Source organism: Ictidomys tridecemlineatus, chromosome 9, assembly GCF_052094955.1.
Source record: "Ictidomys tridecemlineatus isolate mIctTri1 chromosome 9, mIctTri1.hap1, whole genome shotgun sequence".
Lineage (NCBI taxonomy): Eukaryota > Metazoa > Chordata > Mammalia > Rodentia > Sciuridae > Ictidomys > Ictidomys tridecemlineatus.
In genome coordinates, this window is record NC_135485.1 from 17,908,806 (window position 1) to 17,930,267 (window position 21,462).

General features: G+C 33.9%; 1 protein-coding gene across 2 annotated transcripts in view; it reads right to left on the minus strand.

Moving 5' to 3' along the window:
* The window catches only part of Dhx15 (DEAH-box helicase 15), a 47,436-nt gene that overhangs the window by 11,146 nt on the left and 14,828 nt on the right, over positions 1–21,462 (minus strand). For both annotated transcript variants that reach the window (XM_005318918.5, XM_040292580.2), the window contains exons 4-8: positions 13,851–14,010; positions 12,341–12,559; positions 7,020–7,187; positions 1,289–1,375; positions 257–406 (exon numbers count right to left, since the gene is read on the minus strand). In XM_005318918.5, the coding sequence (XP_005318975.1) occupies positions 257–406; positions 1,289–1,375; positions 7,020–7,187; positions 12,341–12,559; positions 13,851–14,010 (784 nt within the window). The remainder of the gene's footprint in view (positions 1–256; positions 407–1,288; positions 1,376–7,019; positions 7,188–12,340; positions 12,560–13,850; positions 14,011–21,462) is intronic.

Here is a 21,462-nt window from a genome sequence, read left to right on the forward strand (position 1 = left end):
CAAGAAGAAAAATACATGTAAACTAGACTAGAGAGAAATCAGATACTTTCCCAAACCATCTTTATAATGCTGGAACTGCTTAGCTGTCCACCTTAACTCAAAACTGGGGGGTAGGTGTATGGTAGATTACACTACAAATCTTATTCAAAACTAAGCAGCTTATAAAAGGTAAGGTACATTAAACAAGGCAACTTTTTTTCTGGTAACACAATTTAACCTTCCAAATACACAGTAAGAACATGGCAATATGTCTTACCTGCATTTCTGTTTTATAAGCTTTTTCTGTGTAAAGCCTGAAGCATTTCCCAGGTCTGGTACGTCCAGCTCGACCAGCTCTTTGTTGAGCTGAAGCCTTACTAATAGCTGTCACCAAAAGAGATTCAACTCTGATTCGAGGATTGTATACCTATTAGAATGAACATAACAAAAGAACAATTCTCAGCTAAACATAAAACTGGAACCATTAGAAATAGCCAAAGACCACAGCTGATGCCAAAATAATATTAATGACCAGTGTAAATCGGCTATCCCAAAAAGGAACTTGCTATTTCATGGCCTTTCTTTCTAGCATTCTATTAGACCAAAAGAGTTAAGCTAACAAGAAAAGATCCAATAACAGAGTTAGCTTACAAAACCTTCACTCCTCCTAATTTAACTTCCCTTCCACTATGCTGGACAGTGTAAAATTTTTCCTAAAAAGAAACCTGCAGTTTCAACACCCAATGTTAAAAGTGGACATCACAAAAATTATTTCTAACTTGGTCCATATTGTTAAATATATGCTTTTAATATGTTTTCCATTGATAACATACCTACAAACATAATCAACTTAGTCAAAAACTATGTTGTCTGGGGAAAAAAAGGTATTCCAATACCAGCATTGTCCAGCAAAAGTGTTCAGTGTCCATCACTGTTAACTAAAGGAGCAGCATAGAATCTATATTCAAACAGTGTGTTCAGCACATGGCAGGAACTCTAATGTTGGATGCGTGAGTCATCTGCAGGGATTGCACTTTATTATCAACCCCACTCTCCTTAGGTAAGCAAATAAACCAAAATACCCAGTAAACAGACACCCCAAAACCTTAAGAGGTGGGGGGCTACAATTAAACCATAAAAGTGCTACCTTAATTTCTGATAGCCAGCTAAATGCAAAAGGATCATACAGCAGAAAGAAAACTTAAAATGAAACAAAATAAAAAAGCAATTTTTAGTCATTAGATGAATGGGTGGTAAAAACTGTCACACCAATTTATAAAGTATCCAACTAAAGCACTAAAATAAATACCTTTTGTTTTGCAAATCCAGGATCAATCACAAACACCACACCATCTATTGTCAATGATGTCTCTGCAATGTTAGTTGACACAACTACCTATTAAAAAATACAGTATACAAATTTTTATTACACATCAATAAAGTTAACATGACATTTAAGATTAACCACTACCATGACTTCTAAACCAGTAAATAAATGGAAGTAAAGATTTATCTTCAGTAGTTAATGCTTTAAAAGACAAACTAAAATTTAAAAATATAAATTTTAATTTAGCTCACAATAGTAATTCCCCTTTCCAACAAAGCTATTCCTTCAGATTATCACTCAACTACACTACATTTGGATTATTCAAACAGAAGTACAACATCAAAAGAAAAATACAGATAAGGTCATTATGTAAATCTAAATTACAGAATGCCTTATTACTACAACACACTTTAATTAATGACCAACTTCGTAAAACATGCATTTCTTTGAATTTTTTTAAACATTTGTTTTTTATTTACAGTTGGACTCAATATCTTTGTTTTTATGTAGTGCTAAGGATCAAACTTGGGCCCTCGCATGTACTAGGCGAGCGCTCTACCATTGAGCCACAACCCCAGCCCCATTTATTTAAATGTTTACAGACAATATTTATTTTACAAAGGAAATATTCATTTCATTTTTTTAAAAAATCAACATTTTAAACAAAACAGCACAAGAAAAAGCTACAATCCAGTATGAACTGACAGATCGGGCTGGGGCTATAGCTCACTGGTAGAGTGCTTGCCTAGTATGCATGAGGCACTGGATTGGATCCTCAGCAACACATAAAAATAAACAAATAAAATAAAGGCATTCTGTTCATCTACAATTACAAAAAAATTAATTAAAAAAAAAGAACTGGCAGATCATCAGAAATGTAGATGTTTTGGAAAGTGTACAGTCTCAAAGTGGTGACATGTAATGTGTTACACTGCATATATAGCAACTGTTGGGAACCACACATTTGTTACATGGAATAATGTTTAAATCATTTTCATACTAATATGATAGCTTATTTTTGCATGTGAGATCCTTTGCAATTTAGGAAATTGCAGACAGTCCAAGGAACAAAGATATAATTTTCTTCCTTTTAAAACAATAGGAAATGTTACTTTTTGTTAGTATTTTTACCAGAACATCTAATTTTCAGGAACAGATTACTGGCATCCAGCTAGAGACACATGTATATGTAAGCAGTTGACACAGAAGATGAATCAGATAGAGTCTGCTCTTCTAGCTTTCAGTTTCTAAGAGAAGATTAGACATGGATAGAAAGTGTAAATGACACTGGAAGATGTGCTGTGAGATTATAAAGGGGTTATTTCCACAATGAAGACAAAGAAGGTTTTACCGAGAAAATGGCATTTAGGACAGTATTTGAAGGTAAGGTGAAAGCTACTCACAAAAGAAGAAAAGGCACAAGCCATAAAAGGGTCTGCTCAGAAAAGAACATGTGACTAAGAATGTCCCATGGGAATATCTAAGAAATGAAAGTACTTCTATTTATCCCTATTCTTTTATTTCTTTAAATTTTTAATTTTGCAAATCAAATGGTTTTAAAAATTCGCAGGATTAATTCACAGGATTTCATTACACTATTACTTGGAATTTAATACTAAGAGTTTCATTTTTTTTATTTCATACTTGCAGTGGAAGATTTTTTTAAATACTGGCAAGAAACTTTGACATGATTATCAACAGGTATTTCATATTATTTACATGTCAAAAAGGCTTCCTTTTTTGTTCATTAAAAGGAATGGCAAAAGGCAAAGTTTTCTTAACTAAAGATAATTCTGTGGTTATTACTGAAAGGCATTCTTAAGGATATTTACAACATATAATCAGAAGTGAAACAAACTTTCAAGGTAAGTAACATTGACAGGTAGACTTCCAGAATAATCCCCAACATTCTGGAAAGTCAGGGTTATGGATTTTTTTTTTTGGGGGGGGGGTCTGTCTGAATCTCAGTGAATCAGTTAATCAAGTCCTAAGCAGATTACAGGAGGCACAATCCAATTAGGAACTGGTCAGAAAAAAGTGATCCTGAATGTCAAGATCTAGCAGAAATCCACATAACTATCATAATATATAACTGTTATCTTTGCAATAAGTGCTCAAAGAGTCTTTAAAGTACTGTGCAAATCTCACTATTAGGTAAATAACTCCAAAAAGACTAAATACCATGGTAAAGGTTTGGTATCACTGCAAAAATATGCAGAGGACCCCTCCCCAACTGTCTTCTAATGGGACCCACTTTGATTTAGTTCAGTAATTACACTTTAACACAGTACAACTCAGAGCACTTGTGTTGCTCTACTTGAATACTGTTTGAACACAATAATGCACTAGTTTGGATTTTTATTCTCTAGGGAATTCTGTGGAGTTGCCCAATTTAAAGACATTAATTTATCTGCTTGTACACCAAGCTATCTTCAGATTGTGGATCATTAAGTCTCCCTTTAAGACTATAGAACCAGCTTCACATGGGCCATTTCCCTTTTTTATTGAGCAATCTACATTCTGAGCCATATTATTCAGCAAGCTATAGGAAAGTTACAGAAAATCAGCTATGTGTATAGATAAAATTAATGAAAACTAAGTATTTAAATCAAAGACTCATTGCTGGATTTAAATAACACCAATTCTATAGAACAATAATTATAAGTCTTGGGATGCCCAGAAGAAGAGATTTGCCAATAAGTATAATTTTAAAATAGCCTCCTATAGTTTTTAGTTTACTGAAATACCTGAACAAACTTTAAAAAGCATCAACGGGTAAAAAACACCCTCATACAAATACAGTACCGTATTCTCAACCTTTCTCTATAGTTAAAAACTTCAACCTACTACACTATTAGTCCAATGTTAGAAGCTACTTAAGTGCTCAAATGCCCCCAAAACTTAACTTTCACATAGCCCATATTTAAAAATTCAGTACAAAAAAACTGTTGTTGGTTCTACACAATCAGGTTATAGAATTTATTCTGCATAAACAGAATGAGGAAAAAAGAATAACAAAGCCTTATAAAAGGTACATAAATAGGGTCTCAGTTGGTAGAATGCTTGCTTCCCATACACAGTCTTGGCTTCAATCTACAGCACCACAAAACAAACAAAAAAACACCATAAAATAAAGCTATAATTACAAATATTCTGATGTTATTTTAAAAACTGTATTAAATATTCAATTTGTTAAAAAACTTGCAATAGTCTCATAACCTATTCTATGCTAGCTGTTATCTTATGTTTGTTAGGAAAAAAGTAAACCATTTTACAAAAAATTTTTTTCTCAGTAAAAAGCAGAGCGTAAACCTCTAAATGTTCCTATATAATTTTAAATTAATTATGAACATCATGGTGACAATAAACACTTCTAGTAACTGGCACAGTAACATTAACAACAGCAGAACCAAGCCTTAGCCCTTACTCCTTCACTCGCTTAAGGTGACTATTATAAAAGCTGCAGCATTTTAAACAAAAATAAGAAAACAACTGAATAGCGGTTCCTCCTGCTCTACACTTCCTCCCTCCTTCCCACAATCCTCTAGCACCTTTGCGGCTCTAAATAGGTCTGTCAAGCACTAAGCCTACTGGTCACCTCTTCATCTTGCCTGCTGGTCAGTGCCTAATCAGAGCACGGGACATGTTTCAATTATCTCAGGGATGCAGTTACTCCAATCTCAGCCCGGGCAGCCATCTTGCCCAGTACTGAAAACATGTGGACTTGATGTTTAGATGCTCCTCCATGAGATAGCCCTGCATGAAAATCTTTCATTTGTGCTTTAACAAGCTGGGGCTCAGAGTGTCTTTCCCATCAGAATGATGTTCTTCCTTACTTTCACTCCCCCCGGAATCACCTATGAAAGCTATGACAGTTTTGTTCTTAACCTCTAAGGTGAAGCTGACTCATGCTAAGAGTCATAATTTCTCTGCATTAGCTGATTGAGATAAAACACAAAACAAGGGGGCTGGGGATGTGGCTCAAGCAGTAGCATGCTTGCCTGGCTTGCGCGGGGTTTGATCCTTAGCACCACATAAAAATAAAAGATGTTGTGTCCACCGAACACTAAAATATAAATATTAAAAAATTCTCTCTCTCTAAAACACACACACACACACACACACACACACACACACACACACACACAAAACAGGGCTGAGGATGTGGCTCAGTGACCAAGTGTCCCTGAGTTCAATCCCTGGCACATAACCCCTCCAAAAAAAAATTATTATTTTCATAGTCATTGAAAATATCAGGAAAAAAAACCCCAACACCACGGGGGTGGGGGCAAATGGCAAAAAGTTGGCTCTGTAAATCCTGAATAAGAAGAAAGAAAACAACAGATCACGATTTTTTTCCCAGCAGCAGGGGTGGTGGGGATGGGGAGGTATACTGGGGATTGAACTCTGGGGCACTCAACCACTGAGTTACATCCCAGCCCTATTTTGTATTTTATTTAGACACAGGGTCTAAGTTGCTTAGCACCTCTCTAAATTGCTGAGGCTGGCTCCGAACTCACAATCTTCCTGTCTCAGCCTCCTGAGCAGCTCAGATTACAGGTATGCACCACAGCACCTGGCCCAGATTTTGACTAACAAGTGAATTATGAATACAATTTTAGACAAGACGTAACGCTTGACAATCATCTCCCAAAATGAATAAGAATAAAGATTTAAGAATTTTACCGGGGCCTGGGGTTGGGCCTCAGTGGTAGAGCACTTGCCTAGCAGGTGTGAGGCACTGGGTTCAATACTCAGCACCACTTATAAATAAATAAATAAATAAATAAATAAATAAATAAATAAATGTCCATCAATAACTAATAATTTTTTTTTTAAAAAAGAGTTTTACCAAAACTCAACTGCAGTATTATATAACTTAATAAATGTCCAGGCGTAAATGTTGACTTGACTGTTCTCAAACCATTTGATATAGTTTAATCTTTTCAAATTTATAAGATCCTCCAAATCTCAAAAACTAAATAAAAACAGTTGCTGTTTCAAACTGGCACTCAGCTCTTTCAATTTCCCAACAAAGTATATGAGAGACAGGGTTGGAATAACTTTGTTCCCTTCCCTGTGCCAAGCACACATTCCTCCCAACAGGGTCCAGACATTGTTCCTGCCTTCAAGAAACCCATGTATTTATGCAGTGTGATTTGTGTTACTGCTATGAAGAGTTCTGTGCAGCGTCAACACTCCACACCTATATCTAAAAATTTGATTAAATCAGAAAAATAAGTTAGAAGCCAAAACACCACAGAATGAAGTGCTTAGTTTTACCAATCGTTCACTGAATGGAATAAAGTACTTGGCCATCTTCCCCTTCCCTTAACCAATCTATCATTTGTTAAGGAGGAACTCCCTATGTGTGGAGAAAGAAGTATATTTTCTTCTGCTATGGTCAAAAGATATATACGGGCCTGGCACTGTGGATCAGTGGTAGAGCGCTCCCCTAGCATGTATGAGGCATTGAGTTTGATCCTCAGCAACACATAAAAATAAAATAATAAAATAAAGATATTTTGCCCACCTATTACAAAAAAAATACTAAAAAAGATATATACACTCCACCCAAATACATTTTATTCTATTTATTTTTGAAATGAAGATTATTTTGTTTGACCCAAATCACAATTACCCACAACATAGCTTGATATCTCACAAATCTTTTTATATTAATGAAATATTATAAAGAATGTTTCTTTGTTACCTTTCTTCCAATGGCTCCATTCTGTTTTTTTGGTGGTGGAGGTTCAAAAATGCGTTGCTGCTGCTGGGGTGGAAGTGTAGAGTACAGTGGAATGATTTTAATGTCACCAACTTCAGGACCCAAATCATCAACCTCGCGCTTTATTCTTTTACAGGCTTCATCAATTTCCTACAAAATAAGTTTTGAGTCTAAAAACAAAAATACTGAACATTTCTATGCAGTTTAAGTATACGATGTGCCAGATACCCTATTTTCAATGTATTAACCAAAACTATTTTAGCAAATTTCAGTGGGATTTTTAAAACCACCTCAAAAATGTTGATTTCTCTATTCAATTGAATATGTAGCTACCTTATTTGCATTCTACACCCCTTTTCTTGAAGAGTCAGATTTCCTAATTAATTCTGAACAAATTGTACTAAAATTGAAATTTCTCACCCAGGAATATTTAACTGCACTTGTGACCTTTTCAATTTTCACAATCTAAAAGAAATTGATGTGCTAGATATTTTAAATAAGCCAATTAGGCTTTAATGTCACGTATCACTAATGCAATTATATGCAAGATTTGCTTCATTGTGCCTAATGAGAACAAACACCTTTATAGTATCAACATAGATATTTAAGAACTAGGCTAACCCAAATATCTTAGGGCAGCTTCAAAATTTTCCCTATCACCTAAATCTATTCCAATGCACTTGTATTCGAATTAAAATTTAAAGGGAGGAGACATAATGAATAATACTGAGAAGAAGGGAGAAGTGGCCACTTTAGGGATGGTTAAAGGGTTTAACATATGGAGGGTAGAGTATACAGGGGGATAAATGTTACCTAACCCTTACTGAAATAATTCAACTTGGAAGAAAGAACATTAAGGTTAGGATTAGGGTTATTATAATATTATAAAATAGTAGGTAGTCTAACCAATGAACAACCCAACCTGAGACTATCCTCATTTATCTGTTATTCATAAGACAGACTGATTCAAAGAGAGGGTAATTTCAGGTGATTTTACATCAAACTAGAATTATTTTCCTTAAAATGACTTTAAATCCAAGTACAACTTTGCATTAAAGAATACAAAGTTCTTGGATATATTAAGAAACACATTGTTTTCACCTACCCCAAACACATAACTTTATATATCATTTAAGAAAACTGGTATCTGTCTCAAAAACTGTGACACCAAAAAATCACTACAAAGAACCTGATATTAACAGTGTCCTCTAAGATCCCAAGCTTCCAGGAGAAAATGAAAATATAATGCTATTCATCAAAAGAACATTAACAAAGGAAACAAGTATTTATAAAGAAAATTGCTTTCGAATGCTGAATCTTGATGAGAATGCCCCCTGCTGGTACGCAAATACAAAATTAAGATCGCTACCAAATTAAATTTTTGAACATAAATACAAAAATTACACTTCCAATATTTAGAGTATCTGCAATTGTTAATTTTACCAAAAACACAACTGGAAAATAAATGGTCAAATGTCATCTAACATCCAGATTCCACATCTTAAAAAAGTAACAGCCCAAATCATATATTTGCTTTAAGACAGCAGTATTTTAGATAATTACAAATTGGAACTAATGTGTTCAGCCATGTATGGAGCTAAAACAAAATGTTGACATCAGGGATATAAATAATCCTCTGAAGTGAAGGAAAAAAAATCCATATCACTTGTGCTTTTATATAAATAAGGTTCTAAACAGTTGCTAAAATTCCACAATACATTTTTCCTCAAGTTTTAATCATTCTTAGTCAAAACTATCAGTTTAGAATGCCATTAAACTCTCCTACAATCATCAGAAAGACAGAAATGGCAGATTCTCTTCCCAATCAGTAGCCATCTGCTTGGTCGTGAAGAGTTTCTGACTTGAAGAAAAAGACTTTCAGCTTTACAAGTATGTTAATTAATTAAATTGGAACTAACTTACTAATTCATTAAATGCTGAAAAAGCATATTACTAAGAAAAATTATGTGCTGCTCAAGGAATGAAGGATCTGAGAATCTTCAAGCATCCACTTATAAATATTTGTTACTGCAATTATAATCTCCTACCTGATCCAGTAGTATATAACTTGCCTGAGGACTTCTATCTTATCATAGGTCCAGATTGATTATTTATTATTTTGCAGTAGTGGAGATTGGGAGAGGAGGGGACAATCTTCCACTGAGTGACATCCCCATATTTTTTATTTTTGAGAAAGATTTTGTAAGTTGCCAAGAATAGCCTCAGACTTGGCAAATCTCCTGCCTCAGCCTCCCAAGTCAATGGGATTTTTTAGGCATATGCCACCGCGAACAGCTTAAGTCCAAATTGTATGTACTGAAATAATAAAAACATTCTAGATTTCCAATTTTCACCAATCTTTCACCAATTTAAACTGGGTGCGTGCTCTCTCTCACATTAGCTCAGATGACTTCAGGAGCACCATTGTTTTTAAAAAGTGATTAAAATGGTAACGTCTTTAAAAAAAAAAAAATCTTTCAAATTTCACAAGATTACTAGATTTCAAGGAAGCTCTTCAAATTTATGAAGGCAAGTACCAACTTCCCAGAATCTACCATTTAACCTACCAACTAAAAATACCAAAGTTTCACCAAAAAGGGAGAAACAGTAATGTTTTATTTATCTTTATATCATATCTACTAAACAAAATCAATACAATCCACCTTCTTCCCAAAAGTCTCCAAATTCAAGACTAGGCATCTAAAGAGAACTTTACACAGCTATAGTTCACAACAACAGTATCACTTTATTTTGTGAAAGACATACTCCAGTACACATATGAAAACCATTGTGAATACTACCTTTGTTTCCCTAACTAGAGAAACTCTTTGAGGCTATCTCTGATATGCTTGGTTATCTGCGCATAATGACTACTTTAGTCATTTAAGAAAATACACTATGCACTTTGAAAGAAGTGATTTAGAGACCAGACACAAGAGGACAAAATGAGTACCTCAAAAATGAGTTACAACATACATGTCATTTATATGCCATCAAAAAAAAAAAAAAACATTTAGTACTCCTGCTTACAAAATGTAAGGAAATTTCCTAATCAAAATGCATAGAAAAGATGACCAGTACACCAAGAAGGTAACTCTGGGAAACTGAATTCGCAACACACCTATTTTCCAAAAGAACAATTATATTTCTCTACAGGGAATGACTCTGCAACCTCCTAGGGGATATTTTGTAATGTCTGCAGACATCTGGTTTTCACAACCAAGGGAAGAAATAGCATTGCATCTGATGCGTAAAGCATTGATATTGATGTTCTATAATACATATAGCATCCACATCAAGAGACCATGCTCTTACTTGAGAAGAAGATTTACATTAAACAGGGATGAGAGGTGGGAGGGAAAGGGAGTGAGAATGATATATAAGAGGAAAGGAGGGGTAAGACAAGATAATACAAATGGAAGAAATGATTTACAGTAGAAGGGGTAGAGACAGGGGAGGGGAGGGGAGGGGAGGGGAGGGGAGGGGGGATAGTAGAGAATAGGACAGCAGAATACATCAGACACTAGAAAAGTAATATGTCAATCAATGGAAGGGTAACTGATGTGATACAGCAATCTGTATACGGGGTAAAGTTGGGAGTTCATAACCCACTTGAATCAAACTGTGAAAGATGATGTATTAAGAACTGTCTAATGTTTTGAACGACCAACAATTAAAAAAAAAAAAGAGACCATGCTCTAAAGAAAGGAAATTAAGGCCAACAAATTATAAATTACAAATGATCAAGACAAACCAGAAGAAATCCAAAGATTTAAAAAAATTACTCAACATTCATAGCTCTTAACAATGACATCTGCTCAAAAATTATCAACCAAATATCCCCGTAGAATGTGAACATAAATGAGAATTCACATTACTGCAGGGATGTTGTTGCTTAGCAGACCTTTGGTATCTGAGACAAATGGCAGCAATTTCTCTTAACAATGTTTAGGCTGTCATTATCATATCATAGGCATCATACTATAAACTATTCCTGTGGAAAAGTGACCCTTAAACCAAAAGGACATAAAAATGGCCCCAGGAGTTTACAGAAGATACAGATTCCTACATTTCATCCCCAATCTTCATATGTTAGAGCAAGTTTGGAAAAGAGACAAGAATTTGCTTTGTTTTAAAAGAATTGTCTTCCAGAAGCGGGCAATCTACCACACCTGAGGGAAAAAAAGTTCCAGAAGAGAAGTCAGATCTTTTGGGATGCCAAAACACATTAAGTTTTTCATTCATCTAAGATCTCAGTTGTCAGGTTCTTTTATCAGAGATAACCTTTTAAAAATGTAAAAGAAATTCTTAACCAGTGGGCCATGCAAACACAAAATCAGGATGTGGGTCAGTAAGTGTTAACTATTTAAACTTAGACACAATTAAAATTTAGTCTCTCCTCATACTAGCCACCTTGCAATGCTCAAAAGCCCTGTTTCTTGGTGGCGATCACAGTGAAAAGTGCAAATATAGAATGTTTCCAGCAGTGCAAAAAGTTCTGTTGGATCTGCTCTAGATCCTGACACTAAGACCTGAAGGAAAGTCAGCACCACCAGCATGCTTCTTAGAGGCAGGCTCTCAGGATCCACTAAGACCCACTGAATCAGAATCTCCAAGTTGTCTAAGTGATTTGCATGTACATTAAAGAGCACATACTAGAAAATTCTAGTGCATTCTAGAAAATTCACAAAACTCAACAAAAAACTTTAAGAAACCATTTACAAAAACATTTTCTAAAATTGCTTTATCCAAATAGTTTTTCCTGAACTTCTTTAGCCACTTGAGAACGTCAGAACACATGTCTAAAAACACCCTAATGGAAGAGTTTAGAACACAAGACAACTGAGATTTGTATATCAAAATGCGGTAAACTCTAAAGAAGACATGCTATCCTCCCAATTCTCAAAGAGTACATGGAAGATAAAACACAAAATAAGGTTTTTTGATGATTGATTGGCACTTAAGTCTACACACAAGCTAAATATCTGATGGAGACTGCCTGAAATCATAGCAGCTGTGATGCAAATTCATGTCCCAGTTTGCTGGCCTTTCCAAAGTGAAGATACAATTGCTAAATCTTGGATTTCTAAAATCATTTAACACTCAGGATAATTAACCCTAACACAGAAGTATTAGTAGTTTAAAAAGTATTCCTAAGAGTAGAAAGAAAAACGGTTACAAATTTTATATATCAATATGAAGGAAAAAAAGTCACAATAAGGAAACTATGGCTAACATATGCCAAATTGTTTAAACTTGCCATTTAACAGAAATGATAGGCCAAAGGCTAATAATAACGGTACCTCTTGACCAGTTAAAAAAAGTAGAAGATCTCCCTCCTCCTCTTCACACATATGTATCTGGATCACTGTTCGAATTGCTGCTTCAAGATAATCTCTCTCTGGTTCTGGAGTATAAAAGATCTCAACAGGATGCGTGCGGCCAGGAATAGTTAAGAGAGGACAGTTATCAAAGTAAATCTGGAATTTTCCCGCATCTAGAGTAGCACTCATAACTATAACCTGAAAGAAAACAGTAAATTACTTGAGTCACCTTTAAGTTCTTTCATGGCCTCAAAGAAAAAAAATAGAAAAGTACTGATTTACTGTTCTATATACAGTTATAAAGAAAACTGTAAAGATCTTTAAATAAACCACTTTAAAAACGAAATACAGAAAGACTGAGGTACAGTAAAAGCTTTTTATTCAAAGATATTTAGAAATATCTATTTAAGTAAGTAAATTACAATCACCTTGAAACATACCAAATGAAAGTTTGTGGAGAACCACGTTAATGTCATGATATTGCTACATTTATTCAAACAAAATATGTTTCCACATGAAAAAAAAAGAGAAAAAATGCAATATTAACTAGTGGACCAGGTGTAAATTTTCTCACTTCTTCCAAATAATCTTTAATACATACATCTTTTTTAAAAAAAAAAATCCTAATTATTTTAGGATCTTCTATACTTGCTGTACAAAGGCAGAGCAAAAAAAAAGTCTTTTCAGGTACAGAACGTCATGATTATGCGGTCACACCCCCATACAAATCATATATCATATAAACTAATAAAATTTTACTGTAAGTCTTCCTCATACATCATTCCACTAGAATTCTTATTTTAAATGAGATTTCTCCACTGAAACCCTGACAGCTCATCCATAATTTTTAATAGTGATAGTACTTACATGGTGCTTATACAGCACACATACTAACAAGGAATGATGAGATGATGAGTTTTAAGTTTCAAAGTATGGTACATGCACACAGGAAAGCAAAAGGGGGAACTTCCTAAACTATGAGTCAAAAATGTAAAATATATATATATATAAACTATTCAGACAGTTTTTAAGACCTTAATCAACATAATAACACTGGCCAAGGACAAAGTGGTAAAGAAGGAGTTAAAAAAAAAAAAACCCAAGATTTCTGAGGAGCTGATCGTCCTGGATGTTTATGTTGGAAGACAGACATAAATCTGAGGGATAAAAACTGATCCTTTAAGGAGATGTCTGCACTTAATGATGAATAGAGTGACTAGTATGATCAAAAAAACAAAACAATGTTAGAATATGAAGAATCAGATGGGTTAGAAATAAGAGAGATATGGTTTTAAAATACATTACTAAAAAGTAGGAGAAATATAAGTGAAGTCTAAAATGAATCCACATCAAAGTAAAAACATAGGCAGTACTTGGACACTACTTTTAGAAGTTATTTTATAAAAAAGCTGATTAATGCAGGATATTTCCCACTTTAATACATGCGTACACACAAAATGAACTAAATGGGTAAAGAAAACTACTTCACCTTTAAGTCTGATCTCTGTCTTACAACTTCTTTTAAAACACCCATGAGAATATCTGTAGCCAGTGTTCTTTCATGAGCCTCATCAAGAATTATCACACCGTAACGTTCCAGGAGGGGATCGTTCATGGCTTCACGAAGTAACATCCCATCAGTCATATACCTATATTCACAAAGAACATGTTGGTCAAGGTTCATTTTAAAAGAAAACTTGAAAACAGAGAGATGAAACAAAGACATTTAGTAAATAAAAACTAAACTTCTTCAACCAGGTACACTGATGCACACCTATAATCCCAGTGACTTGGGAGTCTGAGGCAGGAAGATCTCAAGTTCAAAGCCAGTCTCAGCAACTTAGCAAGAACCTGTCTCAAAAAAACGAAAAAGGTATAGCTTGATGATAAAGCATCCCTAGATTCAACCCCTAGCATGGGTGGGGACAAGGGAGGACAGGACTTTCCCCAAAAAAATGTTATTTTTTCACGATTAATTACAAAATTAAGCTTCAAGAGAATATCTTAAGAGCACACACCAAACAAGCTATACATCATAAAATCTTCTCAAATACTGCAATGTACTGAAAAAAAAAAAAAACCAAAATATTGCTGATTATGGAAGGCAATGACCACACACGTTTCACACAAATGCCAAATTGGACACTTAGATATAAATGAATTTCTTAAAAATAATCTTAGACGTAAATATTCATTCTGCAAAATAAAACCATTAAACCATTTTCAGCTGCTTTAAGACATCACACCACTAAAATGTTACCACATGCAAATGCATATTTCAAAAAAGTAAAGCCCTAACAATTCTTAACAAAGCTCACAGGCTCAGGTTCTTGGTTGAAAGGGGCTCAGAGAATACGTCTACCATTTTCCCACCTGAAAAAACACCTTAATGAAGCATAAAAAGAAATCATTCATAAAGGTTTTAGGACTGAGGGGCAGCAACAGCACTGTGGAAATGCTGTTATGTAAATGCAATATAAAAGGCAAACAACATAAGAATGATTAATGAACCAAAGAGAGGGAAACCAGGATTAGGAATGGCTCAAAAGAAGGCAGTTAATATGGAATCTAAGCATCATAGGAAAAGCACCATGTAGATTAAGTATCAGACATTCATTCCCAGTCCATTCCACTCTGCTAACACTCATACAAAACAATTATATCCTCGGTTTGGCCCATGGACAAAACACAATACGCCTTTAAATGCTGAATTCACTGTTCATTCAGAAATAAAAGCCCATGATTTTATTTACAGATTTAAAAACAGTAGAAATTATCTGAAATCATCATTTATGACTTCATCCTCTGGCTCTTTTTTCATGATTAGTCTAACCTAATCTTTCATGAACCAACTTGATATTTTTAGCTAATGCCATCTGCTGGAGCAGTAAGTTCAGCAAACTGGCAGGCAGTGTACAAGAGAAGTGAATCCCTCTCTTTACTTCACTAAAACTTAATTCTAAATTTAACCAATTTTTGGGCAAACAAGTCCATTTCGTCCCAATTGTATATTTCCTATCTTCTACTTTGGTGGTGTTATTTTTAAAAACCAACAACCTGGACTAGGTAACGTATTACCTACAAGATTATTTTATTAAGATTGTGAAAGAAAAAACACTGCCAATTAAAATATGACTCAATGCCTTAAAGTTAGTCCAACACAGTGCATGAGTCAGCTACACTATGGCCTGTAGATCCTTTGGAATTTCTTTGATCTATTTGAGGACATTTGGCAGTTTGTGCCTTTGGATGTATTACTGACACAAGGCAGGCAATCCTCTTGCACATTATCTCAATGGCAAAACATAATCCATTTGTGGGTAACTTCCTTAGTTTCAATAGAACTAATTTGTGGCTTTAAAGAATAAATGTTTGCATTCGAGCAAATACTATTTTGCCCAAATACTAGAAAATTTATATCCTATCACTGTTTCTCAACTTCCCATATACTCAATAGCTAGCTATTCATTCAACAGAGACTCCTAGGGTAACATTTTTTGAAGGCATTTTAATTAGCTAATTCAGTACATGTAGTCCCAATAACTAACAAAACTCAAATGAAGCGATAACATATACAGCCAGATCAAGTGCAAGCATTCACAAGCAATGGGAACCACCAAACTGCCACCAATTATAATGATCCCACATAAGATATGCATCAATTTGGACTTTAAAATGGGGGAGGGGGAAAATCACAAAACTAATAACACAACTTGAACTTGAAAATTTCTTAAAACTCTTTAAAAAACCACTCTATTTTGATCTTTTTTCCTCTGCCCATTTCTCAAGCGTTAGATAACCACAACATGGAGATACACAGAAGCATAGCCATTCTTCTGCATTTTTCCTAAGAGGAAATGAATATCACAAATCAGTTAATGGAACTATTATTTGCCATGCTTTAATGAACAACCATGTTTATTATAAGTACTAAATTAAATAGTCAACCACATTCAAACCTTGTCTTTCAGATTCCGGAGAAAATTCCTAATGTTTCCTCGGTGTTAATTTGATTTATCACCCAGTGATACAAACCATGAGATGCTGCAGTTAAATACCTCCTACATCACAAAATATGTAAAGTTTACTAACAAGTGAAGCTTGTTATATGAACAACAGATTTTACAAAAAATGGCAGTTCTAAGGTTGGAAGGTCAAGAGAGTCAAATGTGCTCTTCTTTTCCAATGAAAACACCTGAATAATAACAGTTAACTTTTCCAGAGTCTCAAAACCAGTTAAATAGCTTATTAAAACTAGTTTATATGTTATATTGATTCCCAATCTTAGGTGTGCTATGACAGCACACTCCTACACTAGCACACTTGTCCTAAAAACTACTATAAAGGAACACACCTACATGTATGTATATCAACAAAAAGGTACCTATATAGAAAGATATGACCAAGTTCTAACCTCTGGTACCTAGGAATGTGACCTTATTAAAAATCAGAAATTTTGCAGATGTAGTTAAGTTAAAATCTTCCCATGAGATCGCAAACATTTATGGTGCTCTCTAAACCCAATCACACATATCCTTAACGAAAAGAAATGAGAGGGAAATTTGAGACACAAAGAGTAGGTGAAGATGGAGAAAGAGACTGGAGATACATAAGGCAAGGAATAAGAAGGACTGCTAGTTGTCATCAGAAGCTAGGAAGAATCATGAAATGAAAGGCTCTTCTCTCAGGATCTCCAGAAGGAACCAACTCTGTCAATGCAATGCTTCTGAATCCCTGGTCTCTAGAATTTAAAGAATAAATTTGTTAATTTAAGACTAAAGCAAGAAAAAAAAGAGTACTTGATTATTTGCTATACTGCTAAATTTAAGAAACCCTTTGCGAGAGAGAGAGAGAGAGAGAGAGAGAGAGAGAGAGAGAGAGAGAGAGAGAGATATCAATCCACCTGACACATAACACATAAAAGACATAACAAGGAAGATACTGGTGATCCTAAAAGCCACAGACCATTTCCCTTTACCTAAGTCAAGTTTTACTATCTTTCTTACTAGTAATAAATATTTACCCAGGCTAAAAGATGAGTCATAATTCTAAAGTTTTAATAATGGATAAGTAAACAAAAATGCTATAAGACAATCAAACTTGAAATGATCTATTCACTTAAAGACATACAAATTATCTGTAACTTATTAGAAACAGAAAACTTGTGCCTCACCCGAATTACTTAATCAAAAATTTTGAAGGTGAGGCATAGCAATCTGTGTTTTAAGAGAACTGTTAAATTCTATACACTAGACTTAAGTCTTAAACTCTTGCTAAAGTTTAAGACTTAGTCTAAATTAATAAAGTTAAACAAGAGGCAGATTAAACAAATAGATGCCTAATGTAGCATCAGACTCCCTTGAATTAACTCATAATTCAGATATTCAAGCACTGTTTAATTACTGAAATAAACCCAAAACTCAAAGTGCTGATAGCACCATCCTAGCTTAACAGTATTCCAATCACTGCATGCAGAGAGTAGCTACAAGCTAACCAATTCTGATCCAGCCAGATGACATCACCAATTCCGAACAAAGCATAGTAATGCATTACATCCTTCACATATATTATTTATAATTTTGTACTCGTGTATTTTTAAAACATCCCATTCCTTTGGCTTAAGGAAAAATCATAAATTAAGAAAAACATTCATATTTTTCTAAATAAAAATCAAACAAGGGCTGAGGATATAGCTCAGTTGGTAGAGTGCTTGCCTAGCATGCAGAAGACCCTGGGTTCAATCGCCAGCACTACCCAAAAAAAAAAAAAAAAAAAAAAAAAAGAAAGAAAGAAAGAAAGAAAGAAAAAGAAAACCAAACAAGTCATTTAAAAATTTAATAATAAACAATATATATAAATTATTCCTCACTTTAGTGTCAATGACTAAATGTTGCAACTATGAGTGGGAAAAAAAATTAACTACACAGGGAAGTAAGGCCCAATAGCTCAATGTTATGTTATTTGGTATAGGTGGCAAAAGGAGTGGTAAGAGAAATTACCCTAAACCTTATGAATTCCTCCAACCAAATCCAGATTGGGCAAAGATGCTTAAAATAAAAACACAAAAGTAGAATATAAGAATTAAATAACTTAAAACAAGCTTGGGCAGGTTATGTTGTAAAGCCTGGGACATCATATAAAGCGGTAAGTTCAGTACTTGATCAAAATCAAAACTTTTTCATTACCTGTAAGAAATAAATGACAACCTGGTCAAAAATTGCAATTTATATCCAAAATGCTATTTTGTTAAGAGCTTCTACAAATCAGTAAGAACCAACTACAGAAAGATAAGTAAAGAAACCAAACAAATACCAAATTTTATCAATTGTGTGATAGTGTATGTTTTGTCAATTTTCTGAAATTTGATATGCATTTCAAAATACCACCTTATAAACTGCTGCCAACCAGATAGCAATCCTTCTCAACAAATGAAAAAAGCAACAGTCTCAGATCCCAAAAAATATACAAATGGCTAATACATACCTATAAGATGCTCAATTTCATACAAAAGAAATGCAAATTAAAACTATAAGACAACTACATTTTTCACTTACAAGATTGACTAAAGATAAATTTTACTAAGCTATATCAGGAAAGGCAAAGAAACAGACACTCATCTGCTCATTCCTTACTGGTGGGAGTAGATAAAATCTTCATGAAGGGCAATCTGGCAAAGGCTGATAAAATTCAAGCAAAACCTTTGATCCAACCAATTTCACTGAGGGAATTCATTTCACATATGCCAATGTGTAAAAACTGTGCATACAAAGTTCTAAGAGGGTGCTGAGGACACCAACTGTTTCTAATAGCAAACATTGCAAAATATTAACCAATCAGATTAGTCAAACTAGAAGACAATAAAAAATGCCAGGCAACCATTAATAAAAAAGAGTGAAACAACTTGATATTACTGTTCTAGAAGAATCGAACAGCACAAAAACAAAAAATCTGTTCTGAAAATCCTAGTTAGTGCTATTCCCATACTGTCAAGAGTTTGACTGCCTTTCAAATATAGACTATATTCTGGTATAACTAACTATGCAGATAACTCAAAATTGTATCTAAAGATCTAAAACATGCATCCACATCACCCAAAGAAATTCTTGGATGACTTCAAAGGTTGGCCATTTTCTTACTGATTTGTAGGAGCTCTTAACAATCAGCACTTTGAATACTAAATGCAATTTTTTACCAGTTTCTCATTTGTTTCTTGATTGTTTCGGATAATGAAACTTGCATTTCGATCAACTACTGAACTTACCACTTTTATGACAAATTACAAATTATTACATTTGACATGAAATGATAGCCTCTAAGCACAGAAAAGAGAAATTCTACATATGAACCTTAAGTATTGCATACTTTAGAAAAAATGAAAAAGATGAGCCTCTCACACACACACACAAACTATCAAATGTGCAAGACAATTCTTAAAAGATTGGAAGGGGTCTAGAATTCTAAAATTTCAAGACTGAATTCTCTCTCCTATTCCAGAAAAGCAACACTTACGTATTTTTTTAAGTATTCCGAGTTAAAATCCACCTTAAGAACCAGATTTTTTTTTCTTTTTTGAGACAGGATCTCACTAGGTTGCTGAGGGCCTTGCTAAAGGAACTAGATTTTTTTTTTTAGCAAAATGGAATTCTAAACAAAGGGCCCACACTCAACAAAATGATGTTGACCCAGTATTAATAAACTGATGTATAGATAAGTTTTATATTAAAGATTGGAAGGGGTCTAGAATTCTAAAATTTCAAAACTGAATTCTCTCTCCTATTCCAGAAAAGCAACACTTACGTATTTTTTTAAGTATTCCGAGTTAAAATCCACCTTAAGAACCAGATTTTTTTTTTCTTTTTTGAGACAGGATCTCACTAGGTTGCTGAGGGCCTTGCTAAAGAAACTAGATTTTTTTTTAGCAAAATGGAATTCTAAACAAAGGGCCCACACTCAACAAAATGATGTTGACCCAGTATTAATAAACTGATGTATAGATAAGTTTTATATTAAAATAAAAATAAACATTTAAGGTATATATAAATTTTCTATCGGCCACTGAGTTTTTAGATTAACACACTACATTATAGTTAACTTGAATATGTATCATAAGACAGAATGGTTACAGTCAGGCCCCAAGGCCCCAATTTAGGATGGTTTGACTTTATAATAACAGGATTACTGGAATGTAAATTAATGATATAAAAGATAAACTTTGATCTATGTGAACATAGCAGTTTATGAAAAGACATTTTGTTTTTGAATATTAAAATCTCCTGATTAATAGCCTAACCAAGGTATAGGCATTCAGACAAGGCACATTTATTTTATGTGTATATGTATATATATCACAATCAATTTAAAAAAAAAATCAAACCACTTCTTTGGATATAAATATGTCAATGAAGACTCAATGTATTTAACACCATATTTCTGGTGAAAAATAAATATTCTCATCATAATGATTTAAATCATATACCACTGTTTTCCATAATCAATATAAGGACACCATAGTAACTACTAGTTCAAAGTGACTCAGCATTTCAACAGGACCCATACATTCCTATGGATGTTTTACATAGGCTCAAGTTCAATTTGACATATTCTCAGCAACAATATTACACTGTAGGAGCAACACCCATCACCATAACCACAAAAGCACCATAATACTGATTACGGTAAAAACTAGTGTATGTAAATGATCACAAGAAAGATGTGGTATTTTGAACACCTTGGAATCTCTTGTTTTACTGTTCTAAATTCAATAAACTAGACAAAAAGAATATATCAAATACCCTTTGTAACAGGTATGGATTCATTCTTAGCTAAAATGTTTAAGACACCAGAACTTAAACCTCTGTTATGGCCAACAGCTAAAATATATTTAGTTATGTTTCAGAGCCAGATACCAAATCAAGCAAAAAAAAAAAAGTAAAAAAAAAGAAAAGAAAAAGCATAAGAAATCAATGATAAAAAGTAAAGCGACTAAATTTTTTCCCAACATTCATTTCCAACTCTTCAAACTTTCACAAGTGTTGAAGGAAATGCCTTCACCTTCTCCACAGCACTTTTAGAAAGCTGAGATGAATGTATCAATTCTGTTC